Source organism: Lonchura striata, chromosome 3 (genome assembly GCF_050655825.1).
Source record: "Lonchura striata isolate lonStrDom1 chromosome 3, ASM5065582v1, whole genome shotgun sequence".
Taxonomy (NCBI): domain Eukaryota; kingdom Metazoa; phylum Chordata; class Aves; order Passeriformes; family Estrildidae; genus Lonchura; species Lonchura striata.
In genome coordinates, this window is record NC_140705.1 from 23,885,915 (window position 1) to 23,913,621 (window position 27,707).

At 41.8% G+C, this 27,707-nt stretch overlaps 2 protein-coding genes across 3 annotated transcripts in view; both read left to right on the plus strand.

Moving 5' to 3' along the window:
* Window positions 1-4,637, plus strand: part of LOC110482197 (elongin-A) — a 46,678-nt gene extending 42,041 nt beyond the window's left edge. The window contains exon 11 of one of the 2 annotated variants that reach the window (XM_085574655.1): window positions 3,188-3,206. Coding sequence is in view for 1 of the 2 variants with exons in the window: in XM_085574649.1 (XP_085430775.1) it covers window positions 3,188-3,228 (41 nt within the window). In the remaining variant the exon portion in view is untranslated. Of the gene's footprint in view, window positions 1-3,187 lie in introns of both variants that reach the window. The other variant, XM_085574649.1, reaches the window with a different exon arrangement.
* A 444-nt stretch (window positions 4,638-5,081) lies between these two features.
* LRRC1 (leucine rich repeat containing 1) overlaps window positions 5,082-27,707 on the plus strand; it is a 69,935-nt gene continuing 47,309 nt past the window's right edge. The window contains exons 1-2 of the mRNA XM_021551257.4: window positions 5,082-5,310; window positions 20,506-20,623. Of these exons, the coding sequence (XP_021406932.1) occupies window positions 5,152-5,310; window positions 20,506-20,623 (277 nt within the window). The 5' untranslated portion in view covers window positions 5,082-5,151. The remainder of the gene's footprint in view (window positions 5,311-20,505; window positions 20,624-27,707) is intronic.

The window sequence follows — 27,707 nt, forward strand, 5'->3', positions numbered from 1 at the left end:
AAGAGAAGTATGTCAGTGCTAATTACCTCCAGCACCCTGCCGGGGCTGGCTCTCAGCAGCTCTGCAGGCTGTAATACAGTAGGTTCAGTAATATTCCTGTTTAATTTGCTCAGAGATGCTAGAGAATTAATCTTCCAGCAGAAATCTGGTGCTAGTTAAATAATTTTCCACTAAATCTAGTCCTCTTATCTATAGTACTTGGGTCTTTCTGTCTTCAAACTCTTGTTTTACCCTGGATTCTCCTTGCTATGTTGCCGTATCTCTTTATAGCAAGGCTTAGAAATCTGGGGGGAGGAAGAAGTCCTGAATGCAGAAAGAGACTTCAGGAACTTGGTCTGCTTTATTTTCATTTTATCTGTGTGAGGTTGTTTTGGTTTTCGGGGTTTTTTTGTGTTTTTTTTTTTTTGGTTTTTTTTTTTTTTTTATAGTTAGTCATTGTACTTTTCCTAGTGTTAAGTGGATTTTGAACAATGACCTTTATGAATTACTTAAACTATGCTGATGCAAAACCTATTTCTATCCATTCTTTATGTTTTCTCTCTATCCCACAATGTGCATTACTATTAAATTCTGATTGTTCTGAGTATTACTGCTTTCTTTGTAGCAGCACTAACCTCCTCTGCACTCACTCAAGCCCATGGATATCTTTGCTCTAGGCCTTTTTATAAGAATCTCGACTTGATACTTGGTGTTCTTTGCTTGAATTGCCTTTTGACAAGCTAGAAAGCAATTCTGTCTGAGCTGTGCTGAGGAGGGAGAGCTACAGCATGACCTTGCTCTTGCTTCTTCCAAACCATAACTTCCAGGAACACTCCTGAGATCAGTCCAGCCTGTATTTCACATTTCATTGTCTGAGTTCTTAATAAGTCACAGAGACCTAATTTTTTGTTCAGGATCACAGAGGATGATGGTATCTAGTAAGAGAAATTGAGATTTTCAGCACTGAAGCTCTTGGATATATGCCCAGAACAGGCTGGTAGTGACTGAAGGATGGCTCTTACTTTGATGGACTTAAGACATTAATTTTTTTGGTCAGGACCAGTTTCCCAAGTTTTAACTGTGAAGTGACTGTGTGTATAACTGGTACCCCTGGTGTCATTCCCAACAGAGAGTTCTGGAAGCACTGAACTGTTTAGCAGGGTGATCTCTTGCACTCAACACAGCTCTACTGGCAATGCCATGCAGCAGAGTTTGCTCACCTCCTGCTGTGTATGTCCTGCAAATAACCAGCAGCAACCTTTGTTTATGAGCACCTTAACGCCATTTAACAGGGGCAACAATGACTGTCACAAACCCTGATGTGGGTTCCCTGATCACAGTGCGAATAGCAGCAAAATATGTGAACTGATCTCACAGTGAGAGCAGACTTAATCTGTTCCCCTCTGAATCAGAGGTGTTAGAGGTCTGACCTTGTCTGCACAAAGCTGAAGAAAGCAGTCAGCTGGGAAAGAAGCACAGAGCTGCTCCCCACACTCATTTACTCCTCCTGCAGAAGAGATAGTGGCTCTACTTCTCTTATCAAATGGCAGCTGGAACTAGGTAATCCTCCTGCAGGACTGTGAGACCAGCACACCTTAATTCCTTCTGCATGTGAACCACACCTTAGCTGGCTGTGGAAATGTGTAATGCAGCAGGACTACTTCTATCAGAGAGCGCAACACTGCACTGACCCGCGGGGGGCACAGTTGCCCCAAGTAATAAGGTTGTCAGGTATGTGTTATGAATCCTGGCAACTTGCTGGCCTCTTCTTTTGCACAACTTGAATGCCTGGCTATAGGTTCTAGTCACTGTATTGTATAGCAATTCTTTTTTCTTAGCCTTTTTTCAAGACCTCTCCCACCAAAACTTGTTCCAATATGAGATTTCTTCATTTAGGGAAGGTCTTTTATTGCTGCTATTTCCTAGTGCAGAAGAACTACACACACCAGTAACTTAGTACACTGACCAAAGCTGAACAAGTGTGCTTGCTTGGGATGTTGCTTTCTGCTGTGAGAATACCATTTCCTTAAGAATGGCACTGGTTTGCCTTTTGACTTCTTCAATGTCTATTTCCACACCATAGCTTCAGGCTATATCTTCACCTCTGCAGTGGGCCAGGGGCACTGGCACTGAATTAATTTCCTAAGCTTCCAAAGATTTTATCAAAGATTCTATGACAGTAGCTGTCCACCTTAGAGAAGGGAAAGATCTTTATCCTTGTATTGAGTGTCAGCTGGTGAAGGTAGATCTCATAAATAAGTTATTAAGCTATCTTGCCATCACTCTGTCCCCTGGAGTCCCTGAGACTCATGAGAAACGTGCAAATAGTTTGACTCATTCTTCATTAAAGTACACAGACTCACCCAATTGTCAGTCACCCTCCTGTTACTGCCCAGACTTGTCACAGTGAGGCCTAGTCATGAGACACATGACAGCATCTGCAGAAGTGACATCTCCTGTCAGATTTTATGTCCATGTCATGGAAGAAAGGTTTAAGCTGTTTACAAGCATCTGAGACAATCAGTTTAGTGCTGGGATCTGAAGTCCTCTTTGTCTGGAGGGGATGCTGGGTGTTTCTCCCAAATGGCACAAAGGATGGTGAGACAGAGAGCAGCATAAGATGCTTTCCACTGAGGCCACTGCTAGAGCTCTTGCCTGTTGTCAGAGTCAGCTGTGGGACAATGTGGATGCTTCCAGACAAGCAGAAGATGGATATGAGGTCCTTAGATGCCACTGACCAGTCTGTTCTTTACAGCTGGAGTCTAGGAGTCAGTGTGTTCATCCTTCTTTTCGGCAATTAAGGAAGTCACGTTGTTCTCCAGCTTCATATGCTTTGATTTATCCCATCCCCATGATGTAGTCCTTTGTAGTATTGCATGTCCTAGGTAAACTGAGGGTAGTAAGCAGTAGCCCTCCCTTGTTCATGTGCCCTGCTGAATGGTTCCTCTGTAGTATCACTTCTTCAGAGGGTTCCCCAGGAACAGAAGTCACTGAATTTAGGCAAAGCAATCTTGGCAACAAATCTCAGTTGGTCACAAAGGCTTGTGAACAGTTTGAGTCTTATATCTGCCTCAATATTTGTTCAGTTGATTTCTGCTGAGCCTCCATGTTCCTTGCATCTGGTTCAATACCTTCAGTGTTAAATCTTGGGTTGGAGCTGCCATGAGAAGATTGATTTTCTGAACCTAGCTCCTCTGCCTGGCATCAGGGAGGACCAGTTGCACCAGCCACTGCAAGAAGTTCATCTGAAATGCCTGACTGGCCCTGGCTGGGACCACTCGCTAATTGTGATGGAGATGGTGCTCCTCATCTCCACATCTGAAATCTGCTGGGCATCGCTGTCTTTGCCAAGCTCTTTTCCTGCATCGCTGACTTTGCCAAGCTCTGCCAACACACAACAGGTTGGTTTGATTTTGTCCTCTCGAAGTTATCTAACTCCTGCTGCAGGGCTGGGAAGGCTCGGGAGTGCTGGTGTGTGCCTGCTCTGTGTCCGACCACATGTGAATACATTTATGGATGCTCTTTTGTAATTACTGAATTTATTGATGGAAGGAAGAAACTATTGATTCTGACAGCTATTTAAAAAAGATATTTATAAGAAAAAGTTAACATTTTTAAGGTTTCTTGTTTTGTAGGTCTGCAAAGAGTAACAGCATGCAAGCACCTAAAATGTCCTTTTTAAAACCAAAAAACAGGCAGATCACTCTAATTCCCACAGAAATTTAACAAGTGCAGCTTGTAAGATTTATCAGCTGATTTAACAACCCAACAATAAATACATTGCAACTTTGTAAGATTAAGTATTGTTGGTACCATGCAGAGATTGAAGAACAGAGATGATTACAATAAACCCCACTCCCCTATTCCTGTATCTGCACCCAATAATAATTATGCAAGAAATAAGCAATATTTCAAGAACAACGCTGATGTTAATTGCCTGTTTTCAGAGGTATTTTGTGTTGCTGTGTAGATTACAAAATTGCTATTATGCAACCAGAAAGACGAGATCCTCTAAGACTGTTTTGCCATCGGAGCTCAGGAGCACATCGCCCCACTCACAGGGTTGTGGAGTGGGACTGCCGGAGCCCAGAGCCAGCGGACAGGGGCCGCTGTATTTGTCTTTGTTAACCCTTGTGACCTAACGATTGCCCTTTTCAAAATGGATTTAAAAAAACCAAAACCAACATATTTCAGAAAGCCTTGAGGATATTATATATTTTTTCTTTTTTTTTTTTTTTTTTATGTTAGACCAATGCAATTTGAGAGAGAAAGCATTACTTATGGCCATGTACCTAGAGTGCGTTCTATACATTTTGTGTTACTTTCCAGACAGCGTTCTAACAATTGAAAAGAAACTGTGAGCAGGGTCTGCGCACGCTCCCGCTCGGTGTTCCCGGGCGCTTCAGGTATGGATCGGCATGTCCCAGAGTCGGTAAAACGAGCGTCCCAAAGCGCTCCGCGGCACTCCCAGCGATTGCGGACAGCGCCGGTGCGGGGCGCGGGCAGAGCCCGCCCGGGGCGGCTGCTGCGGGAGCCGCGCCTGCCGGGCTCCCCGGCGGAGGGGTGCGAAGCGAGCCCCGCTGCCCGGGCAGCACGGTGAGCTTCCAGCCGGGGAAGCTCCGTGCTGGCGCCGCTTTTTTTCTCCCTTGGCAGAAAGTTGTGCAGGAGCCTGCCCCCGGCTGCCCGGGGCGAGGCGGCGCCGGGGCGGGAGGGGTGCGAGCGGCGGGCCGGGTCCGGGCCCGGGGCGGGGCAGGGCGGCAGGGCCCGGCCCCGCTGATGTCAGCCGGGACGGGGGAGGAGAGGAGGGGGAGCGGGAGCGGCCGCCCGTGTTCCGGGTCAGGCGCGGGAATGCGCGGCGGTGGCCGGCAGCGCTGCGCTCGGCGCCCCGCGATGCCCCTGCGGGGAGGGCAGCGGCCCGCCGAGAGGCACTAGGGGGACGCCCCCGGTTCCGCCCCGCTCCGGCTCCCGCCCATTGTTCTCCCGGGGCCGCCGCGCTCGCCCGGGGCCGCTTCCCGCCGGTGGCGGCGGCGCGCTGGATGCGGCTGGCGGCCGCTGGCTCGCCGGGACCCGCGCTGCGCGGCGGCGGAGCGGGCAGCGGCTCCCGCGGCCCGCGGCGAGGAGCGGGCGGCGGTGAGCGGCGGCGCCCGCCCCGCGGCCCCCGGCGGCGGGGCGATGTTCCACTGCATCCCCCTGTGGCGGTGCAACCGCCATGTGGAGTCCATCGACAAGCGGCACTGCTCGCTGGCCGCCGTGCCCGAGGAGATCTACCGCTACAGCCGCAGCCTGGAGGAGCTCCTGCTGGACGCCAACCAGCTCCGCGAGCTGCCCAAGGTGAGCGGGAGTGGCAGCGGGGGGGGCAGGTGAGCTGCCCCGGCAGGTGCCCGCCGAGCTCCCGGTCCGCGCCCGCACCGAGGCGGCGGCGAGGGGCTCCTGGGGCCGTGGGTCTGTGGTAGCAGCCCTTGGAGTTAAAGGAAGAGCCAGAGTTTCAGGTTAGCGTTTCCCCGGAGTTGGATGGGAAATGGCTTTCTCGAGCAAAACCTGGAGATCGGCGTCTTACGGCAGGACAGGTCCTGTTGGAGGGCAGGGGGGTTGGTGCCGCAAGTCGCAGGACATGAGTGTATATTGTGATTAACACGCACGTCATCGGAATTACGAGACCTTGGAGGGTATTCGGCCCTCCCCTTTTTTCCCCTTTCGGTAGATACTATCTGCTCCGTACATGGGAAAACCAAAACCCTCCAGCAGATAACCGCGTTCCCGTTTCTGCCTTCTACTCCTGGAAACTTTGTTGTGCAAAACACGAGAGTCTAAGTCCCGCGCAGTTGTCAATGTTTTACTTCTCACTAGAAGCTTGTACTCAGACTTTTATGCATACTATATTTTTGGTATTCTTGTCAAAGGTGAATTCACTTTAAATTCAACGTGGTTTTGAGACTTTGAAGTGGCACCTACCAATGTGCTTCTCCAGGTGGCACTTGCAGATTTTGCCAGAGGAACTCCATCAGAGTGATTGCAGCGAAAGCACTGCGGCTCCACAGATGCAGAGGGAGTGGGAGGCACGCTCGACTTCTGAATTGAGGACCCACGGGCTTTTTTCCCCGTGTTTATTCTTTAAACTTTGGACAATTCAGAAGCCGTTGTGAGTTGTGATTGGTAGAGTTTGACACGGGAAGTGTTACTGGAAGCTACATCTTAAAGCTATGTGGACACTTACTAACTTGGAGTCCAAGAAACTGAACTCACTAGCCAGAAAATTTTTCAAAAGCACCTTTGTTTGTACCTGAATGAAAGTTTCTCTGTTCATACCCAGACTTAAACAGCCTTAGCTTTTCCTTTTTGAAATTCAGTGCACTCACATACACTCTTTTTTTCAGCCCTACATGGTAAGAGTAATTGTGGTGGCTAGGTTTTCCTTCAGACAGTAGTAAAAATATTCAGTTGAACCGATGTGTTAAATTTGGCTTTTTCTTTTGAAAAACCTAGGCACAAGGTTGCATCTTGTTATGACTGAACTCTTTATCCTTCTGAAGTAGAGCAAAACTGGTTTGCATAGCTTGTGTGTGGATGCTATTTTTACTTCCAGCTGTTTTTGCTGGCTTTGTGCACAGACCAAACTCAGGAGTCCCTTTGTACTAGACCTTTGTTTTTAGTGTTGGCTTTCAGGCTTGTACACATCACATTACAGGGGTATTTAATGTGTGTGTGACTAAAATCCCATTGACACCCATGGCTCTCTGATTTTTTAAAAAAAGAATAAATTCACCACCAACTGGTTGCTGTGTACAAATGTAAAAGATGATGTCTGTTCATGGTGTTATATGGTATTAATTTCTGTAAATAGAGTGCAACCGTTTATTGGTTCTCTTCTATTCCTTGAACCATAATATATGAAATAGCTTTTTGCCATGTGTTGCTTAAAAAGACCATTTTTTCCCCAATAGTTACATGTGGTTTTGCATTGCATCCCATGCCTGTAAGAAATAGCTGAGGGGGTTAAAAAGGTCCATAAACCAACCTAAGCTCCTTGGCATTGTGGTGGAATCAAGCAGAAAATGAAGTTAGAAAAAAGGTTATTTTTGTAGTTTTTTTTCTTTTTTTTTTTTTTTAATGTGCATGGATCATGTTACAGGAGTGCCTAAATATACTGTAGGAATATGTTTGTGGGTTTTTAGCTGGACTAGGAGGAATCTGATGAAATACAACCACAGAAATATACTTGTATCTCTCCTAAGTACTTTGTGCCTTGTCAGCAATGCAGGGAGGCATTTTTATTGGGGCTTCCTGCACAAACCTATGAACTTTTCTTGTCAGTTCCTTATTATTGATTTGTAATAAATGGAATATAGTGCCATCGCTCATATAACTGTCGACTCTGCAGGATTCTTAGGTACAAAAATAGAGCTGCAGTTCTGAATGGGAAACTAATTTATTGAAGGTGAAACTGATGGGAAGAGCCCTGTTCAACTTTTCTACCAGCAGATAGATAGTTCTTAAAGTTCTCCTCTAGAAATCTGGTTGAGGAGAATAATGGAAGATCTCTTAGTGGAAAGTAGCTACAGCATATATTGCTCATTCCTGTTATATTTAAAGGGTAGTGTCAATGCGAAGTACACATACAAAATTGGTAATCAGTGCAAAAAGCTGGGGTAGACCATACCTCTGGTAGAGAAAACATGGGGGAAATCATCAGAGTGTGTAATTAACAAACTGTTAGGTCAGCATAGATAAAAGTGGTTGTTACATCCTTAATTTAGTGTAATTCATTATATTAGTCTGAGCTCCATTAAGTTTCTTCTCTACATACATAAAGGCAGTAATACAAAATCAAGCTAGATTGGGCTGAGTTGAGGCCAAAACAAGTCAGGAGAATTGTATGATTCTCAGTGGCTGGTTAGTTAGGTGTTTTTCAGTGCTTGATGAAGTCCTGAAGTTCACAGTGATCTGTGCCAATTCCCGGTGAATCACCTGTGGGCTGTGCCTATGCCATAAAATAATCCTTCAGCACTGATAAGGTGTTTGTGTTGCTGAAATGGTTGTGATGCCCCTTAGGAAATTGCTGCTGTAAAGCCTCACCTTGGCACAGTGAAGAAGAATTGCCCTTTAAACTTGCAGCAGAAGTTGCCATGGATGGAGGAGGAAACCCTGACTCTGCTGCTCAGCTCTTCATTGTGCACACAGGTAGTTCGGATTCGTGTTCCCACTGTGGGCAGCTGTGGTCTGAAAGGTATTTTACATTACAGGTCTTGTAATGCTTCTCTGAAATTGAGTAGATACTGGTGAGTTCTTTTACCAACTTTGCCATGGCTACAAGTCAGACAGTGATGATGGCTTTATTTCTAGATATCCACTTTTCATCCACTTGTGTGTAGGAATCCCCTGGCCCCGCTCTGAGCACGATTGGGGGAATCCTACATGGGCTGAGATGAAAGATGAAAAACGCTCTTCTCTTCATCCCTTCAAGTGTAAAGCTTTCTGAGGGAGATAAATATCAGCAGGTGGCATGATGAAATATGTGGACCTGCTGCATTTCTCTCAAGCTGATGAGGCAATTTGTGTTGGATGCACACGCTTCCCCCCCCCCCCCCCCCCCGGTTCTCTCTGCCCCCATTCTATCAAGTAGCAATAAAAGGTGTTCTTTGGTTGGTTTGATCCAATGCACCAGTTAGAGAATACATACTAATCCATCCTAAAATCTCCATTTTGAGATACAGAACTAGTCCTTGGCTTTGTTTAATTTGCAGTCTTTTGTAGCATACTTGAAACCTCTCTTATTCTAGAATAAGCTAGTAGAATGTGGCATATGTTAGGGTGTTAATGTTAAACAGATGAAACACACATAAAAATCCTTTCAAAATATGGAAGGCAACTTAGAGAATTGTTGTAGTGTCTTGAAGGAAAATGACTAGCAGGACTCAGCACTGTTGCTGAATTGTCTGTTATAAGAGTCATGTGAAATATCCTTGGGAGAAACAAAGAATACACTTGAATCATGTTGAGGGAATTACTTCGCTAGTTTTATTTTTGTATGCTGACCAAAATGCATGGTAGACTTCTTCACCTTTTTCTAAGGGGAGAGGGTGGGAAGGGTTAATCTGGAAAACACCTGAAAGGAAATGTCTGAGAAGCAGAGAGAGATGGATGTCATTGCCCCTGTTATTTCTACTCTTTCCCATGTTTGCTTCCTTGTGCATTAATATGTGGACCAGAAAAAGAACTGTTCTCTGGCCCCCTTTTCCTTGCAAATATCTTTTTTTCACCAAGTTGTATCTAACAGCATTTCAAGAATACAAGGTAATAATTTTTGTTTGTAGAGTAACTTAAAGGTTTTTTATATAATTTTGCTGCTGCACATTTGGTTTCTCATGTCCGTAAGTGAATCTTTGTCAAGGTTTCCTTAGCTGCTCTGCTGGATTCTTGGATCCCTTCTTCACTCCATTCCCCAGTTACACGATGCAGAACTTATGCTGATAGTGACCTTTTTCTGTCTTTACCACTGATGTCTCAGACTCCTCACCCTGCATGTTCATACTTTCCCATCCTCCCCCATCCTTCGTGTTCCAGGATCTTTCTTATTTCCTCCAACCTAAAGAGCTCTGTCTGCCGTCTGTTGTTGGTGCTTTGCTTCCTCACCTATCCCTTCTGTGGTGGGTTCTTGACTGCCCTTACAAACATATCTTTCCTTTGTACACTGCTCTTTCCCCTTCCTTTCTGCTGCTTCCCAGGTTCCCTCCTCTGCTCTTGCCCTTCTTGCAGGATAAGCCAGCCTGGTGGGATGTGCTGGAGGAGCAAGCTGTATACTATTAAGCTGCTGGTGGTTTTCCACAATAATGTTAAGTCTCTCTGAAGCCTTTCTCAGCAGATGTGGCTGTTTTCCCACAGAACACCAATTTCTAGCTGTCAGCATGCTTCTCGCCACTTCTGTTTCACAAGACAAATTAAAGAGCTGCACTCTTTGGTCTGAAAAGGATGGGCGATGTATAGGGTTGGTGGTAAAGTGTAGCTCTTAACTTACTTCAATAATTTCTTCTCCTGTGTTGGATCCCGTGTGCCTTCTGTTGATACTTTTGTATATCTGATTTTATTGGGGAAAAAAAAAAGTGGTTGCCAGTGTGCATAGAGCAACTTAAAAATCTAGTTTGTGTGGTTTTTTCCTAAACTCATTGTGTTTTTATTTTCCGTGGGAATGAAGACTTGAGGAATTTTTGAACTCAGGCTGTAATGTGCAGTATATAATTTGCTGCACGTCAAAAACTATTCTTCACTGAAGAGTAGGCTTTCTGGCAAATTGCTTTGATAGAAGAAAATAACATATTCTGCATGATGCATTTCAATAGCTTTTCTAATGAAAAGCATCAGATAAAAGTAAAAAGCTTTCAATTCTATAAATCAGTCTGTAGCTGATGAAATGGTGTTTTCTACTCCTGTACATTAGAATTTAAGGGCAAACACACCCTGTCAGCTTAATTTCTCTGTGATTCATATTTACTGTAGAAAACTGAATCCCTGTATATTTCTTTTTTCAAAGAAATAAAATAATCTAAGGAACCCTTGAATACAGTATTATATTTTGGCCTTTGTATTAAATCACAGCATTCTTTACATTGGTGGATGGTGGAAATAGCTTATAACTTGTGTTTTGCTGCTGTTTTGTCTTGCTGCTGCTCAGTTCTTTAACTCAAAGAATAAAGACCACTTTCCCATGATACTTCTAGCAGATGTTGTTTATGGAAAAACTTGGTGGAAAAAAAAAATAAAAATTGAAATTTTTTCTATGCACTTAGTTTAGCCTAAGAGTCTGAGGAAGTGTTTCTTTGTTTCCTTTGGGGAATGATTTTTATGTAGTGTTTGTAAACCAAATGTAGTGCAGCACTGAATCATTTCACTGAATCATTTCACATCTCTGAGCTTACTAATGATATCTCTCATCTGTAATTTTTCTTCTTGGTGTTATATACTAAAGTTAGAGTTACTAGGTAGATGTGAGACCCTTTTTCCAAGAGACCTGTTTAAATCCTGGCCCTCTTCATGTGCCCCAGTTTCTTTGTTAGAGATGCTGCTGTTCTGCTGCTGCTTGGCATTCAGCACCGTCGGTATCTTTGTTATGTGTGGTGTTGAAATCCAGGGTGCTGTTATCTTACCAAAGTCATGTGAAAGCTCCTTAAGAAACAGTCCCTCTGTTCTTCCCATTCCATACCTTTGTATCAGGAAAAAACCTGTTCTGGACTGAGTTTCAGTGTTCTATCATTGTTTCTATCATTATGCAACCATAAGCCTGAAAGACACTTGTTTGGTCAGTGGCCAGTAATCTGTGGAAAGACATGATTATCATATTGTACCTCTCTTTAAAGTCATGTTTATGGCTGCTTAAGTTGTACATCTATAGGAACTTTATTTCCTTTTATTGAATGCATAGATCTCCTTGGGTTTGGAAAGATGTGGTGGCATACCTCACATGGCTGGAGTGCTGCAGTGGATGAAGACAGGCTCTTTAAGGACAGGCCAGGAAGGCAGGGATGGGGAGTTGCCCTTCGGATGAGACAGCAAGCAGGGATTTGTGAAGTTTTTCTTTGGGATGGATGATGGGCCAGCTGAGAGCAGTTTGGGATTAGTAGATGACATTGTTTTGGGTGTCTGCTGTAGACTGCTTGATCAGGATGAAGTAGTAGAGCCCTTCTTCTGAAGTAGTCTCATGTTTGCAGGCTCAGGCCCTCACATGGGTCTTGAACGACATGACAGCTTATGGGATAACACATCAGGACATAAGCAATCCAGGAGTTTTCTGAAGTGCTTTGGTGGCTTCCTAACACAGGTGCTCAAAGATTTAATGGACAGAGGTGATCTGTTGGACCTCATACTTAAAAACAAGGAAAGGCAGGTTGAGATGTGAAGATCAGGGTTGCAAGTAGCTGTACTGACCTTGCCACCTTGGCTGTAGTGACCATGAGGTAGTGGAGTTCTGGGTTCTGAGAGGAAGGAACAGGACATAAACAGCATCTTGAGAAAACAAACTTTGGTATGTTTAGGATTCTCCTTGGAAGAGGCTGGTAAAAAAGATGTTTATGCTGCCATTCAGCAGGACAGGGAGATGCTGGAGAAATGGGCAGAGAGGAATCTCATGATGTTCAGTAAAGAGAAATACACCTCCACTGGAGAGAAATAACCCAATTCTCCAGTACAGGCTGAGGGCCAACCATTTGGAAAACAGTTTTCCAGTAAAAGGCCCTGGGTAACCTGGTGGACAAGTTGTCTGTCAGCCAGCAATGCTCCTTCATGACAGAGAGAGCCAACAGTATCCTGGGCTGTGTAACAGAAAACATTGCCAGCAGGTGATCCTTGTCCTCTGCCTAGCTTTGGGGAAACAGACCTGGAGTGCTTTGTCTAGTGCTGGGTATCCCAAAAGAAGAGACATGGACATACTGGACATACACTGTAGGGGCCATAAAGGCTGTTAAGGGCTTGGAGCATCTCTCAGGAGAGAAGGCTAAAGCAGCCAGAATAGAATACTTAAGCCTTGAGAAGAAAAAGGCTATGGTTGTATATAAATACATATTAATCAGCATGAAACCTTGCTTGGGGTGCCCCATGACCTTACAAGAGGCAGTGGGCAAAGGCTGAAACACAGGGAACTGTCTGAAATATGAAAATACTTTTTTACTGTGAGGATGGCCAAACACTGGCATGGGTTGTTCAGAGAGCTTGTGCAATCTCTGTTCATGAAGATGTTGTAAACCTGACTGAATGTGGCCTAGGTGACCTTCTCTAGGTGACCCATGCTTTGAGCAGGGGGTGCACTAGGTGATTTCTAGAGCCCCTTCCAACCTCACCTATTTTATGATTCTGTATAGGGCTTATCAAAGATTTTGGCCGTCTTTAACTTGGGTGTTTTTATTGATACAAATTGAATTTTCAAGGTTTATTCAGCCTCAGATGTTTCATTGATTTACTTACTACCTTGATAGTGTCATGGTGTTTTTGCACATCTTGCTGCAAATCCTTAAAGAAATACCACTGTATGATTTGAACAAGCATGTATTTACAGTTAGTGTCAGAGAGAGAACTGTGCCACTGGGTGAAGATGAAGCAGACTGCATACACACAGTAAAAGTAGTTTTATTGAAAGTTCAAGAATTTCTTCAGACAAATGCTACTTAAAATACTTGCTAAGAACATCAGTATCTTGAGAATATATTACCTTTTGTAACCTGTTGTGGCTATAGTCGATTAGTACTATCATGCAGTATATGCTTGAATTAGCAAAATCCATAATAGTTTGTAGAGAAGCAACATTGTATCCCTTTATTAGCATACCTCTAAACATAAAGTTGAAGGCTACAAAGTTTAAACTAGATAAGTATGTCTAGGTTTTCTCCTCCTAGTATAGCATAGGACTTGAAGAAATACTTTACCTTTTGACATCAAATATGAAAGACCACAGTCTGATGGAAGCAGAGGAAGAACTTAGTCTGCTGTTTCCCAAAGGAAAGTCATTATCGTCCCTGCAATTGTTCAGAAGATTTTTGAAGTTTGCTTGATTTGAAATATTTTTTAATGGCAGTTTTTTGTAGTAACAGCTCAGCTCTACTGATTTTTGACCTGAGTTGAAAATAATGAAATAGTTATGTTTCAATACCTTTAACTTTTTTTTAGTGTGTACTGTTGTAGTAAACTGGTAGCATTCCCTTCTCTTTGTGATGTACATAGGTGAGACAAGGTTTGTGGGCAGAGATTATATGTCTGTACTTCTAAAATACATTTTATGATTATAGATAGTTATTTTTCTAATTATATTAGTTGGTCTAGAAAAAAAAAGACATTGCCTCCTGCCAACAGTCTTGTATACTGGAAAAATGCATGCTAGAAATTCATTAGAGAGATTAATGTGGGCTTTGGTTGTTTTTTTTTCTTTTCCTCCAAATGGCAAATGCATTTAAGTACAATCAATCTGTATTTCATTGTAGTGGATGTTTTCTGGCTTCTCTTAAAGGCAGAGGTAATCCCTCTCACCACTGTGGTGTAACAAAAAGCTCTAGCATGGAGTGCTCTTTAACCTTTACTGCCTCTGCTTAATTGACATAAAAGAGAAAGTAAATCCTTGTCTGCCAGGAACAGTAGGAAACAGCCTGGTCAATGCATTGCTTGGCACCACAGCATTTTGATTCAGTGCTGCAATGTATTGGTTTTTCAGAGTGGATAGTCCCCTATTTGTCTTTTAAAAGGAATAGTAACAACTGAGAGTAGGACCTGCAATTGGCCCATCCTTGTCAGTGGTTCAGAAAATAGCAAATGCTTTGAAAATGAGGTGTCAGAAGCATAGCAGGTCAATGCTGAATCCTAGCTTCAGTGAGGCATTGGTATAATTTTTGCTCTGTTTTCTATAGGCCTTCCACCACAGCCCTTCTTGCCTGGCTGATCTTTCTTTTCGGCTTTCATTTCAAGTACCCATTGGAGTGAGAGACAGTGGTTGTAGCATCTGGTTTTGTTTAGGATATGTGCCCATGATGATGTTTCATTAATATTTTTATCTTGTTGTAAAATCTAATAATTTTGTTAATGTTTTGTATGGACTCCTGCTTAAATGTCCATCTCCATGATGTCTTTCATTAATATTCATGATGACAAAGTTGGTAGTAGAATGTTGCAGGACCAGAACAATAGCTTGAATATATTCTGCATACATGACTGGGTGTGTGAAACAATCTTTCATCGTGCCAAATACATATAATAGTTCTGGTTTTGCTCATGGCACATGTGAAGACAGAATTAGAGACCTCAGCTGCATGGAGTGGTTGTTCATTTGCCAGCCTGCCACAAGACAGGCAGGCAGAGGTCTGTGTGCTGCTGTCCATCACCAGCTGCTGCTGCATCTCTTCATGGCTCCAGAGGAAGTCCATCAGCTGCTTCTTTGATGCAGAGTCATCAATTGCATGACCCTGCTGTCCTGCACTGTGAGTTTGTCCCGCCCTCAGGCATTGTTTCAGTATCTCAGGAAGTATTTTATTTGAAAATTAAAGTGTGTTCTGCCCAAAGGATTACGTGGGATCCATATTTGTGAAACCCTGTTGCCTTTGCCAGATGTCCTCGCTCTCAGATGAAAGCAGACAGTGATTTGTGGGGTCCTGATGTTGCTAGCAGGCTTTGTGGGAGATGCCAAACTGATAATGCCCATGCTTGGCTTTACTGGAGTCGGCTGAGATCTCTTTTCACACTTCATGAATCCAGAGTAGGATTCAGCTTCCTCAGCATTTTATTGTGCAGCTAGTTTGGATGTGCTTCTGTGAGAAAGGTGTCCGTTTTCTGTGCTCTTGCTGGTTTTCTTCAGCGCTCCCACCCGTGCTACTGGCAGAAGCCTCTGGGTTGGATTTTAAGACAGATGTACAGGATCGCATCCTAGAAGGAGTTTTTGCTCACAAGTTACTTGGGGATTTTGACTGAGGATGATGTCTTGAGGCTGGAGTGGAGTGCAGAGTGCATTACAACTTGCTGAGAGCTCCAGACTGGGATGTCCACTGGCTGGCTGGAGTAGAAGTGATATTTGAAATCCCACCGGTTGGTGAGTATAGGGCACTGAGTGTCCTGTCTCCTTAGCAATCCTTAGCACTGAGTGACCAAAGGCCTTTCTAGTTTGTCAAAGACCTTTCTGTTGATGACTTTGACAGAAGTGGATTGGAGAGGAATGAGGAAAAGCTCGCCCTTCCCTCTTCGCCTGTGCCCTTCAGGCAGATGGGGGATGTGAATGTATGCTTGTGCCGGAGCCTGGTTATGAAACCCATTCCAAGGAAGCTGAATGCTTGAATTCAGTGGTGCTGCTTCACTATGGGATTTAATCCTTATTTTCCTTATGGTGTCCTGACCACCAAGCAGTGTGTTCACCTAAAATGAGTTGGGCTTCCTCTGCTCTCACTGAAGCCTTGCAACAGTGCAGACAAAATGGTAACTTCTAGGGGCCAAAAGCAAGGGGCTAGGGACCTTGTTGGGGAGCAGCTGTGTCGCAAGGTTGTTTCGTGGGTTTGATGCCTTATCTCTTGTTCACTGCTTTGCTTAGCAAAATTACCTCTTGTGTTTTCCTGAAGAAAGACCTCAGAAAAAGATCTTTCTGAAGCAGTATAAAAAGTGTGGGGAAGGATTTGCTGTAATTTCCCTTATCTGATGACCAAAGGAGGATACATAGCTGGTAATTGGAAATAAACAAATGAAATGGTGTCCCCATTGATTTTTGTTTACAATGTGAGAGAAGAAACTGGAGCCTAAAATAAGATTTGAAATAAGAATGCATTTAGAAGTTAAACTGTGTTTAAATTACTATGTACTACTTAATTCTAAAGCACAGATAGTCTTTAGTTGGTCATTTGTAAGTTTGGAAAACAGGTGAAATAAATATATTATTAAGCAACAGAAGTACTTAAGAAACAGAATCTAATAACATACTGTCTTTTAGCTTACTTAATTCATTTTCATATAACAACGTAATTGCCTGAAGAAGCTAGAAAGCTGAGGCAGCATGTGTATGTGGAAAATCCATATTGGCATCTGAGGGAAATCTGACATAAGAGCAAATGCTTACAAATTCTTAATCTTGTCTTAATCTTGAGCAACAGCTCAAGTGCCTGCAAAAAAAACCAAACCAAACCAGAAGCAAAAAACCACCAAACCCTCATCCTATTTGGTATGTATGTAACCATGGAACAAATTAATTTGCAATTTTCTTTCTCCTTTACATCTCATTCCAATTTCTACTGCTTATGCTAGCCCATTGTGAGAATTAGTAAAGGTTCTAATTTTTAATTCTCTTTGCTGCTAGTAGTAGCTTTTTTATAGAAATGTTTTGCTTAACACAGTAAACATTTAGCTATGCTACCTGTGCCAGATGAGTTTGGAGTGTGACATGTCTCTAGCACCGCAAAGGCTCTAGTAGCTCAGATGATGCTGAAATGTTGCTCCTCTGCTTAACAACATTAGCTGCAAATAGGTCTTTGTTTCCTCCTATGTGTTTTACTTCAATTGTTTATTGTTTTCATGTATTTCCATTTATGCTTTTTAATTCCCATCAGCTAAGGTGCTGAATTTTCAGGGCAAATTCTCAGGCATGAATATTTTTTGTTTTGGAAGAGAACCATTGAAAGAAACCTGGAGACATGTTTTCTTGGTCACTTGCACGGAAGACAATATCCTACTAGTTTGGCTCAAATATAAATTTTTTTTTTTTCCTAGAATTGAGTGCCAGTTGTAGCAGTATTCTTAAAAAAAAAGGCATAAAAAATGAGGGCTCTGGGATCACACTGTCTGTTTAAACCTTTCAGTGAGTCATGCACTTATCTGTTACTTTTTTTCCTTCTGTTGGCTGATGTCGACCCAATTTTGTCAGACTGAATTTTTTTTAAAATACATGTCTCAGTGAGAGAGTCTTGGTTAGTTTTCCAGTGAGTGAAGGGATCTTTCAAGATGTATATTCTTAGAAAATCCATAGAATAGAAACCTCTATAAATTCTTTGATAGAAGGAAAAGCTTCAGCTGAGGGTCAGGAACTGTTGCTAAATAGCAAGTTGTAGGCTACTTCAGTGCTCATGCTCATGGCATTATTTTTCTCATTGAGGCACTATTAATTAGGCTGACTAAACTAAACAGCATTACAAGTGTTGCCAAGATACTCATAGAGGCATTGGGTCTGCAATCAAAACCAGCTATTAGAGCGTGCTGGGTGGCTATACTGCTCTGGCCAACAGCCCCATTGCACTTTGAATCATGTTAGAGCTTATCAAATAGAGACAGAACTGTGTTAGATACATCAAATTAGGAACATGTTTCTTGGCATGTATTTTAAAAATCACAGGTATTTATACACATCTATACATATATATATATATATATATATATATATATATATATATATATACACACACATGTTTATGTTTGTTGAACTCTTATTGAGTAAGCTTTTAATTCTTGTTGTTCCCTGTTTTCCCTTCATTCCCTTTGTGGCTCTTTTGGAAGGTAAAACATGTATGGCCAAAAGGAGTTGATTGCCTCTCCAGCAGTGCTTCAGAGCACTAATGATGTGCCTTAGATAAAGGGAGAACAGTTACCAAAATGAGAGTAGGATGCATTAAACATGCAAGAGTGATTGAGTTCTGTAATTTAAAGGAAAAAAACCCAAGCCATTAGTTCAAAGAAATGCCATTCATGTAACTGCAGTTTGATTTTATCTAGGAAATGGTGTTATTCATTAAAAATTGTTATGCAGGAAGAAAATAAAGCTTCCAGTTAATTTTTCTTTTAAGTAGTAGTCAGCTGAAGAAACAGGAATGTCTTTAAATACTGTGTAATATTACTTGTTGCACTCGTGCTCTGCACATTTAATAAATACAAACTGCATTGACACGTGGTACTGTGAGTGCCTCAAACCTTCCTGAGGATATCCAACTCTTCGGAGGTTTTGGATGACTGCTCTGTCTTTTAACCATGTTCCTTCTGTCTTTGCTCACATGCCATTGAATATCTGTCAGGGACAACTGTTGCTCAGATAAGATTTGTAGGAGAACATCAATATTTATAACTGTCATATAATTTAGCAGCTATACACTGCTTTGAGGAACACATTTTGGCAAGTATTTATTTTTGAGTGTTAGGACAGATTGGGATCTCTCCTGTGGAGCGTACTCCTGTGATGTCTTTAAGTGCTTTTCTAAGCTTCTGATAGATTCTTGGTTTAGTAATTTTAATAAATATTTAGAGAAAGGCCTACATTTCTTTTAAAGTAAGAATGGTAATGATATGAAAATGCAGTTATGAATCTTTCGAGGACTATGAAGGATTAAAAAGTATTTGTGCCTGTTTTAATTGGAATATAAGTTTTTAGGGAGTTAAAAATATGGAATTATAGAGGATTTTACATTCCTCTTAAAATTTCAACTCTGTTAAAGAGCACTTTTAATATGGGGGAGGGTAGAGGAGTGTCATTCTGACTCAAAAATGCCTTTGAAATTCCACATTCAAATCTGGTGCATCTTTTACTGTCGAGTGTTTATAAACTTTTTAAAGCTCTATCTTTCTTATTCCCTAAAAGGAACCCATGTTTTTGAGGGAAAACACATTTGTTTCAGTTGTGGTTTATTTGTATGTGAAACAGTGTATACTGAAAGACTGATGCAAAACTGCAAAACTTCGCACTTAACTTGATTTATGATCTTGACCACAAGACACTAAAAATAAGATTGAAAGCCTACAAATAAGATTGTAATACAGATTGATGAAACTGCTTTTGCCTCGTGTCCTAGTAAGATGCCTTACTGCCCCTTTTTGTATCAAAATCATATCTGAGTGATGTTTAGAGCATATATTCCATCACCTAAATAAAGTAAAAACTCAAAGAGAGGTGCTAATTCCCTAGAAGGGATTGCAGGTGATGAAATGTAAGTGGGTATCCCAAATGTACAATATCCTCCAATTACCCTAAGGTAGCAAAACCATGGGGGGTGCAGGCAGGCACACATGCTGTGAGTGGGCGAGATGCACGCATTTGGCTGCTGGGTCAGACTCCCTATGTACTCCAGGAGCAGAAAACTCACTCAGAATTGGAGGAGTGTGTTCAGTTTTGATCAGGATGACTTGTGTGTAAAGTAATTTCATTCTGCACAAATCCTCACCACTTGCAGTCGCTCTTCTGAAAGCCCTGCCTGGAAGAAAGGAAAGTTGTGATAAGAGCTCCACAACTTTCTTAGCAATACCTACATCTCAATGGGTTTTAAATGTTCCCTTTTCGGTCACCAGCTGCTCCCAGTCCTGAGGTTGACCTGACTTTCAGCTTGGCCTGTTTGATTGTTATTTTGTCTTGGGAGCTGCCAGACCCCATGAGCCCATAGCTGGGGTCAGGGAATGTTCTCATCTTGCATTGTGTGCCGTGTTCTCACGTGGGCAGGGCTGGGCTAGGTTTTCCCTCAAGCAAAGAAGACCTGAAATGCTGCCCAGCTTTCATTAGTCCTTCTGAAACTGGGCCATAGAACAGAGGGTGTTTGGGGCTGTAAAGAAAGGCTGCCTGGGGGAGCTGGTTCTGTAACCTAGCTGGTTTTGGTGTTCACCGGTGAAGACCTTGTCAGCCCCTCTTCATTGGTTTTCTGGATCTTGTTCTTTAGAAGTCTCCCTGTGCATTAACTTCCTAATGAGCGCTGGTGTGTAATTAGGATGCTTTTAATTACTGTGCTTGGTAGCCTTGCCCCATTAATGACTTTAAGCTGGCACTCTGCATTTTGCTAGTGTCTATCTGCAATGATTTTTAACAGCAAGTTTTATGGATTTTTTTTACATACATTTTCATTTTAGCTAAAATACAGGTTATAGTTTGTCTGCATGTGAAAATTAAAACAAAATGTGCATTCTGGTACTGGTGTGAAGGTGATCTGCATGACTAATGCCATGCAATAGTTTTAACTAGCTCACATTTTAAAAGTAATTCCAGTTATTCCTCATCATTTATCATGCCTATATGTGAGTTATGTGAATATTTTCTGAAATGTAGTTTTTTCTTTCTTTCAGCCTTTCTTCCAGCTTGTGAAGTTACGGAAACTTGGACTTAGTGATAATGAAATCCAACGTCTCCCTCCAGAAATAGCAAATTTTATGCAGCTGGTGGAACTTGATTTGTCTCGAAATGGTAAGCTCCAAGGTTAATTTGTTTGATTCTCTACTGTCCTATGACATGGTCTAGAAAACTGTGGCAGTAGGGTTTTTCTATCTCAGAAATTGTTATCTGTGTTCTACAGAACACTTGGTTGTCTGATTCATTGATTTACCTGTAGTTCTAGAGAGATGGAGGAAAAGAGCAGAGGGGAGCTTGTGGTAGAAATACAATAATAAAATAGTGCTTGAATGTAGTTTTGTGTTTCTGAGAGCCTGCTTTATTTTCCAGTTTAAAAAATGTGGTAGTTTCATATGTGTATCTATCACAATGTTGACTTCTTTTCCCATGCTCTCTGAAATGCCTGGTATTTAGAGATGGAAAAAAAAAAAAGAAAAAAAAAAGAAGCTGAAAAAAAACAACCTGTTTTCTGTCCTAAAAAAGGGACTGCCTGTGGGTTAGAAGTCCAGTTCTTTATCTCTGCTCTGCTCTTTACCTGGGATTAGCAAGAGGCAGATTGGTGGTATTTCTGGTTGTACTTTTGGAAGACGAATCAGTCTGTTTGTCAACTGCAAAGATAAATTCAGAAAAGAATGCTGGGAGAATCTATCTTCTAAAATGTGTCATTAGAAACAACATGGGTTTATTGTTTGCTTGCAACGCTTGCTGCATATATTGTCCTGCATTGTGATGGAGGGAAAACATCTTTTTTTTTCTGTGGCCTGGTGAACTTACTAGTTCTACAAGAAGTTCAGGGGCTGGTGGGTCACCTTTAAGCAGTCTTTTGACCCAGTGATCTCAAAAGAGTGAATCTGTGTTAGCAAATTAGAGCAACTGTCAGCTATTTTTACTTCCTTACATCCAGTGGATGTGCACAAAATGCTCTCTCAGCTGTGATGGAAGGGGTGGGAGCGATCAAAGTTGTGTAACCTTGTAAATAAATGAGGGTTGTAATTGAATATTCAAGAAAATAAACAGTGTAACAGGGAGCCTTTTTTTCTTGATGGTTTAACTTCACATCGACTCTTTGTGACTGAAGAATATTGTTTGTACTTTACCTTTCTATTGCATATTTCCTTTATTTGTTTGGTGCTTTAAATTCTATCTTTATCTGATAATATAATTGATGAAGCGTGATGAGTCTTCAGGCAATTGCTGAAAAAATTCTGTGAACCATATAATTTTCTGTACATTAGGAAAACCTTTTAAGAGAGGAAAACTGGAAAAAACCCCAGAGTCTAAAGAGACAGATTAGTTAAAACATTTTAGAAATACATGAACATTAGTTGATGTGGTATTTGGCTACTGAGTTTGGCTGAGTTGGGTGCTGTCAGTGACAGACTTTATACAAAAAGAAACCCTCTGTTGGCTTCGTAGTTCTCTTTGCAAATGAATAACTAGCTGGAAATGAGCTGGTGGATCAGAGCCATGTGAACTCTTGTCAGCCTGACTTGGAAGTTGGCTTGAGAACTCAACTGTAACAAGAGCAGATGGTGTGAATGTTTATGGCTGGGTAGATGCGTGTGTCATTAGAAGTTTCTGCACAGGGAAGTATTTTACCAGTGATAGGTTGATCTAATGCAGGTGGCAGGGAGCAGTTCCTTTCCTATATCCAAGGTTCAGTGTTAATTACCCATTTTATTGCATTGCTTTCTTTTCTCTGTGGTTCATTGCAGAAGGTGACTGATACCGTTTCCCTGTGCAAATTAAATATGCGCTGTACAGTGTGGTGCAGGGGGGCTGTGACAGAAGATAACTAGTTTCACTTTCCACTGTTTGGCCATTTTTATGATTGTCTAATGGTTCTCCAAATCAAAAGGCAAAACACACACCATCTGGGATGCTGCAGGGGGAATTCTCGCAAAAGGTTTTTGAGATTTACGGTATTTTTATTTATTAGCTTTGTATTTTGAATACACCCTCCAGCATGTCTCATTCTAAACCCGCCACAGGTTTGTCCTGTTCAGTGGTTTGCACTCCAAAAGGTTTTGCTTTTCTGACTGCCCAAAACTACTTAGGGAAAAAAAAAAATAGGAACTCTTCATATTCCTTTCAGGCAGAGAAAAACAGTCCTGCTTTTCAAAATGCAGTATGCTGCATGAATAGGAAAGTGTAATGGTGACATCTGAGCTTGGGAAATAAGAGATCATTGTTCTGTGTTTTTTGTTGTTCTAGTTGTCTGGTTTGGTGCACTAATTGCCTTCAGTTCTGGCCATTCTGTTTTCTCAAGAGCTTAAAAATGCAGATATAAATTCATTTAATATTCTCTGCACGGGAATAGCTTTTTCTAGTTTAACCTCTCATCACAGAAGGAAGAAAGGGTTTTGAAAAAACAGAGTACTTCCATTTCTGCCATAATAAAATGGTAACATGTCTTCCTTTCTCCTGTTTTATAACCCTTTGGCCAACATACGATCTTTGAAGCCACTTGAGATGGTGGGTATGTCATATGGGTGGACTTGGGTGCTCCTCAAGCTGCAGTGGCCAGCTGTGCTTGGAGCAGCCATGAGGTGCTGAATCTAGAGGAGGGATTGGTCCCTGCTGATCTTTGGAGGTATCAAAAATATACTGTACACCTGTGCCATACAGCATTATGTGCTGTATAAATAGCCTTGCTTTGTAGACTCTTGGGGGAAGGGTCCATAGGGAAACTTTGAAATGTCTCTCTTAAATTCTCAGGTGTTTTAAAATGCTCAAGACATAGTATATATGTTAAAAATGTGCTACAATAATTAATTCTTCAAGTAGTTTCTTGGTTAATGAGTGAATCTAGAACTACAAAAATCCTTCAAAGAAATAAAACTAAAAAATCTTGAATAGATGTAAATTTGATGCTTGCTGTGTATGTGAGAGAAGTCTGGGGAGGGTAAGGATAGTCTCGGTGATGCAGAAGGAAAAGGATTTGGGAAGGCTAGCAGCCATATATTCTTAAACTTTTCCTGGAATATTTGCATGGTGATGCTATTTCTCATGCCCTGAAAAGCCCATGTGTTCATGCAGATTTTCCTAGGAAGCATCCCTACTGTGCTTTTCTAGTCTGGCTGAGGCTGTTATTTGTGCTAAGGTTGAAAGGATGAATCAAGGACTGGAATAAGAAGGCAGAGAAGCTATGCTAAGAAAACAGCATAGTGATGGTGAACACTTTGAAGGTTATTTGGCAATGCAATTTATTTCTGCTTCTTGATATCAAGTTGTTCAAAAAGCTCATGTACTCATTATAAGGCTAAAGAAAACAGACTTGTAGGATTTCAACAGTACACGCCTGAGCTTTTGACTTGCTGGCAAAACATGTCTGAAACTCAGTCATGTTCCCCGAGGAATCTTCTGAGATAGATACTCACCTGCTGTGTATCTGAAGCTACTGCTGGTTCCCTCACACTCGCCAGGGTTGATTAAATCTCTTTTTGGATTCTCATATCAGAATGGGTGAATTCTGTGAAGACACTGGGTCACTGAAGTATTGCTTGATGACCCTAAAGTTTGGGTAGGGCTCAGGTGCTTTACATTGAGTCTTTGCTCTCATGATGGAAGGGGAGGTTTTGCTCTAAGCACAGTCACGATGTGCTCGAATTTCTGCAGATCTTTCCTGGTGTGTCGACTGGCACTTCATTTAGCTTCCCTTTCTTCCAAAGGCATGCCCTGTGTTTCAGATACCTGTGAGTTGTCGAAGGTTACTACCCATGCTACTCCTTCAGTGACTCCATCCCCCCTTTTCTTCTTGCACAACCCCTGGAGGCCAAATTCTTAAAGCTTAGAGCCCTGCTATCCCGGGTTTTTTAAAATGTTAATGGCTTTTCTTGTTCTGTAGCTTCTTCTAGACAGGAGGGGCAATGCATAAAGTTTCTGTAGTTAATTTATATGTAGTTCTGTAGTTAATTTAGCATGCTGATATTCAGGATTATGTATACTATACATGTATGCTATGTTCTTGCAGAGGTGGTGCAATCCTTTTTAGTATCCCTCTTCTCCAAGAAAAGGTATTGTTTGCCTTTGACAAATACTAAATCCTCCAAGCTCCACTGATGTGTTTTTGTCACGATAAGGCATGCTCCTGAAGGTGTTAATTTAATTGTTGTATTCTTATTCAAAATAAATTTATATCCTGCACACTTTTTTCTTAACAGGTGTGCTGTGGAAGCCAGTTTTTTTGTTCCTAATGTTCCACCTTTCACAGCCATTGACAGATTGTTTCATTCAGCTCTTTTAGCGTAAAAAGAAAATCACTGTGAGCTAGGATAGTAGGAATTAGGCACTGGAGTGGTCTTCCTATCCTTCTCAGCTTCAGGAGTGCCATTTGAACTGTCCTGCTGTCCAGCCCTTTCTCTGATGCAGGCTGACTCTGTTGCTTTTATAGAAGAGGAGCTTCTTGCACTTCTGTGTCTACCTGGGAGTTGCTGTCTATTTGTGATCAAAGCCTGGCAGCTTTTCTGCTGCTCCTCTTGCTTCCACTGAACGTGTATACCAAGGCCTTGGTCATGCAAGCCCATAGCATGGGTAGTAGCTCTGCTGGCAGTTTTGCACTGACTGTCTGTAGTGACTTTCCATCTGGCAGCAGGCAAGGAGACTCAGGTGGTGTGGTCTTCTGTGGGAGTGGTCTGTAGCCTTGCAGTTTGGTGTTATGTCCAAGCCCCAAGACTCAAGACTGTGGAAAAGATGCAAGTGTGAATGCAGTGGGAGACTTAAATTGTTTATCTTATTGGTAGATAGATTATTCCTGTTCTGTTTGCTGATTCAGCTCTCTGTGCAGCTGAAGTATGTTACTTTGTGAACTGAGGAGTGACGGGTTTGGCTGTGGCATCTACTGAGGAAATCTGTGTGTGGGCACATCTTGTTAAACTGTATTTGGCTCTGCATGATCCTTGATAGCAAAATCTCAACACAATTCTTTACTATGATAGCCAATAAGAATAATACTGTTTGTTTAATGTATACAGTTCATATTTCATGAATTCACCTTAGAAATGAATTCTGGGTACATGATATATTGGTCGCTACTTGTTTTTGCAGTTTCTGGTTAAACTAAGTTTATGGCTGTATTGATAGTGTGGTTGTTCAGGACACAAGTTTTGCAACATGAGGATATTTACATTTCAAAATCTTCTCTCCACACAGTTGCCATATGCTGTCATTTATATGAAAATAATTACAGGTTTAACCAAAGATAAATATGCTACTTTAGGATTACCATAACAGTAGAGATGGTTCCTCACAAGCATGTCAATAATCACTACACTGTGTGAGAAAAGACAATATTACTGCCGTGCAAGGTTTGAGCAGCATCCAAGACTTCGGAAGTCAATCTCTAGAAGACCAGTATCCCAAGTGCTCCATGACCCTTATTGTTAAGTTCTCCTTCTTTCAAAATGGATCACAGTTGCAAATTTAGAAACTTAGATTTTGTTTTGTCTTTAGCTCTCAGAGTGCTTGGAGAACTCTATGACAATGGTATTTAACTGTCCTTCTTTCAGCTGCAGGCAATCTAATATTTCTGCTTTTTATTTGAAGTATTTATTGGTTTTAGTCACTTTACAACCCAATTGAAAGTCTCTTTAGAGACCTTGGTCATCCTCAGGACACCACATGCATTGTGTGATAGGTAAATTTTACTCAACAAGTAATTAGAGGGCCAGGTGAATAGGCAGAAGCTTTCCTGCAGAGCATCGATCAGCCCATCTTGCTGAAGTGGGATGTAGAATCTTTGCTTTGCTGTCTGAGGCTCAGCTCACTTGTTTGTATCAGTGCCTGCACATCAGTGCTTTTCCTTTTTAATTCAGCCACCTGCTCTCCAAGGTATGCTTGTCATCTGTATTGCAGGATCCTTCCCTTCTGCCCTCAAACTGAGGAAGTGTTCCCTTTTTCCTCTCCCCTACTGAAAACAGGATAACCAGTATTTTTTCAAACTAGATATTCTGATGGAGGAAAGGCTTGAACACTTGTTTTGGTTCAGCCTGGGCTGGTGATCCAGCTATTTTTTATTTTTTTTTGTTGACAGTGAAGAGATAAGCTAAGTAGGGGAAGCACTTTTGAGTCTTCTGATCTTGTCCTGCAGCTTCACATGGACTCTGCTCTCTTGTCTGGCAGCTGCTGCTGTTTCTTTGTGCTCTTGCCTGGAGTCTGGCGGTCCATCTCTGTTGCATTTCCATAGCATCTGAGCAGAGACTTCCTCCATGACATCCTCTTCTTCTCTGCCTCCCACCAGCTGCCTTAACATGAATGTGCTGATGCAGGTCTGGTGGCAAATAGCAAAACCTAGAATGCTAAGAAAAAGATGGGAATTGATGCTGTCTTGCTCAGTGGGCAAGGAAAAAAGCTCAAGGCAGCAGCTGTGTTGGAAGGCAGTATAGTTGACAAATGCATCTATTTTGTTAACATATGTAAGTGCTGGATGTTGCTTGTTTGCCTTCTGAACTGATTTGTGTCCAAGTGAGTGCTTAGAGGCAAACAAGAATTGCTCTCCTACTCCTGCATGGACATGTCTTACCTTACAAGAAAGCATCCTGTGAATGCAGTTGCTGCAACCCTGTGTGTACACCTAAAAGTGATGGAACACTCCTCCAGAGGCTGCTGTGTTTTATAAGGTGTTAGAGTAACTTTTGTGGGGAGTTTGGGGATTTTTTTGTGCTAATGGAAGCAAAGCAGGCTTGGAGATAAGAGATTTTTTTTTTTCTTTTAGATGGTTGATTGCTAATAATTGTGTTGCATGTTTGAGTTTTGATGTTGGGGTTGGGTTTTTTTAACATGTCTAATTTCTTGTAACATACTTTTTCTTTGTATTATCTCCCATTTCTCCCTTGAGGTTAGTTTAAAATTTGTGCTTAAAAACATCACTTTAATGTCTTACATATGAGGTTTATGGGTCAATGCAAAGGAGCATATTAGGGAAGAAAGAAACACTGCAAATTACTTTTGGACTCTGGAGCTCTGCAAAGTGCCTCAGACATGTAGAAATTCTTAGTTTGAAAAAGTGATGTAAAAGTGAATCTGATTTGTGAATCTGTGTCACTATAATTCATTTGATGTCAGTAGGTTGGAGGAAGAGGAGAACTTTATACGCAGCAAGAGAAGTAAGGTAAGGAGAGAAATTACTGGACCATGTCCTTGCACAGGGCTTCTCGTCAAG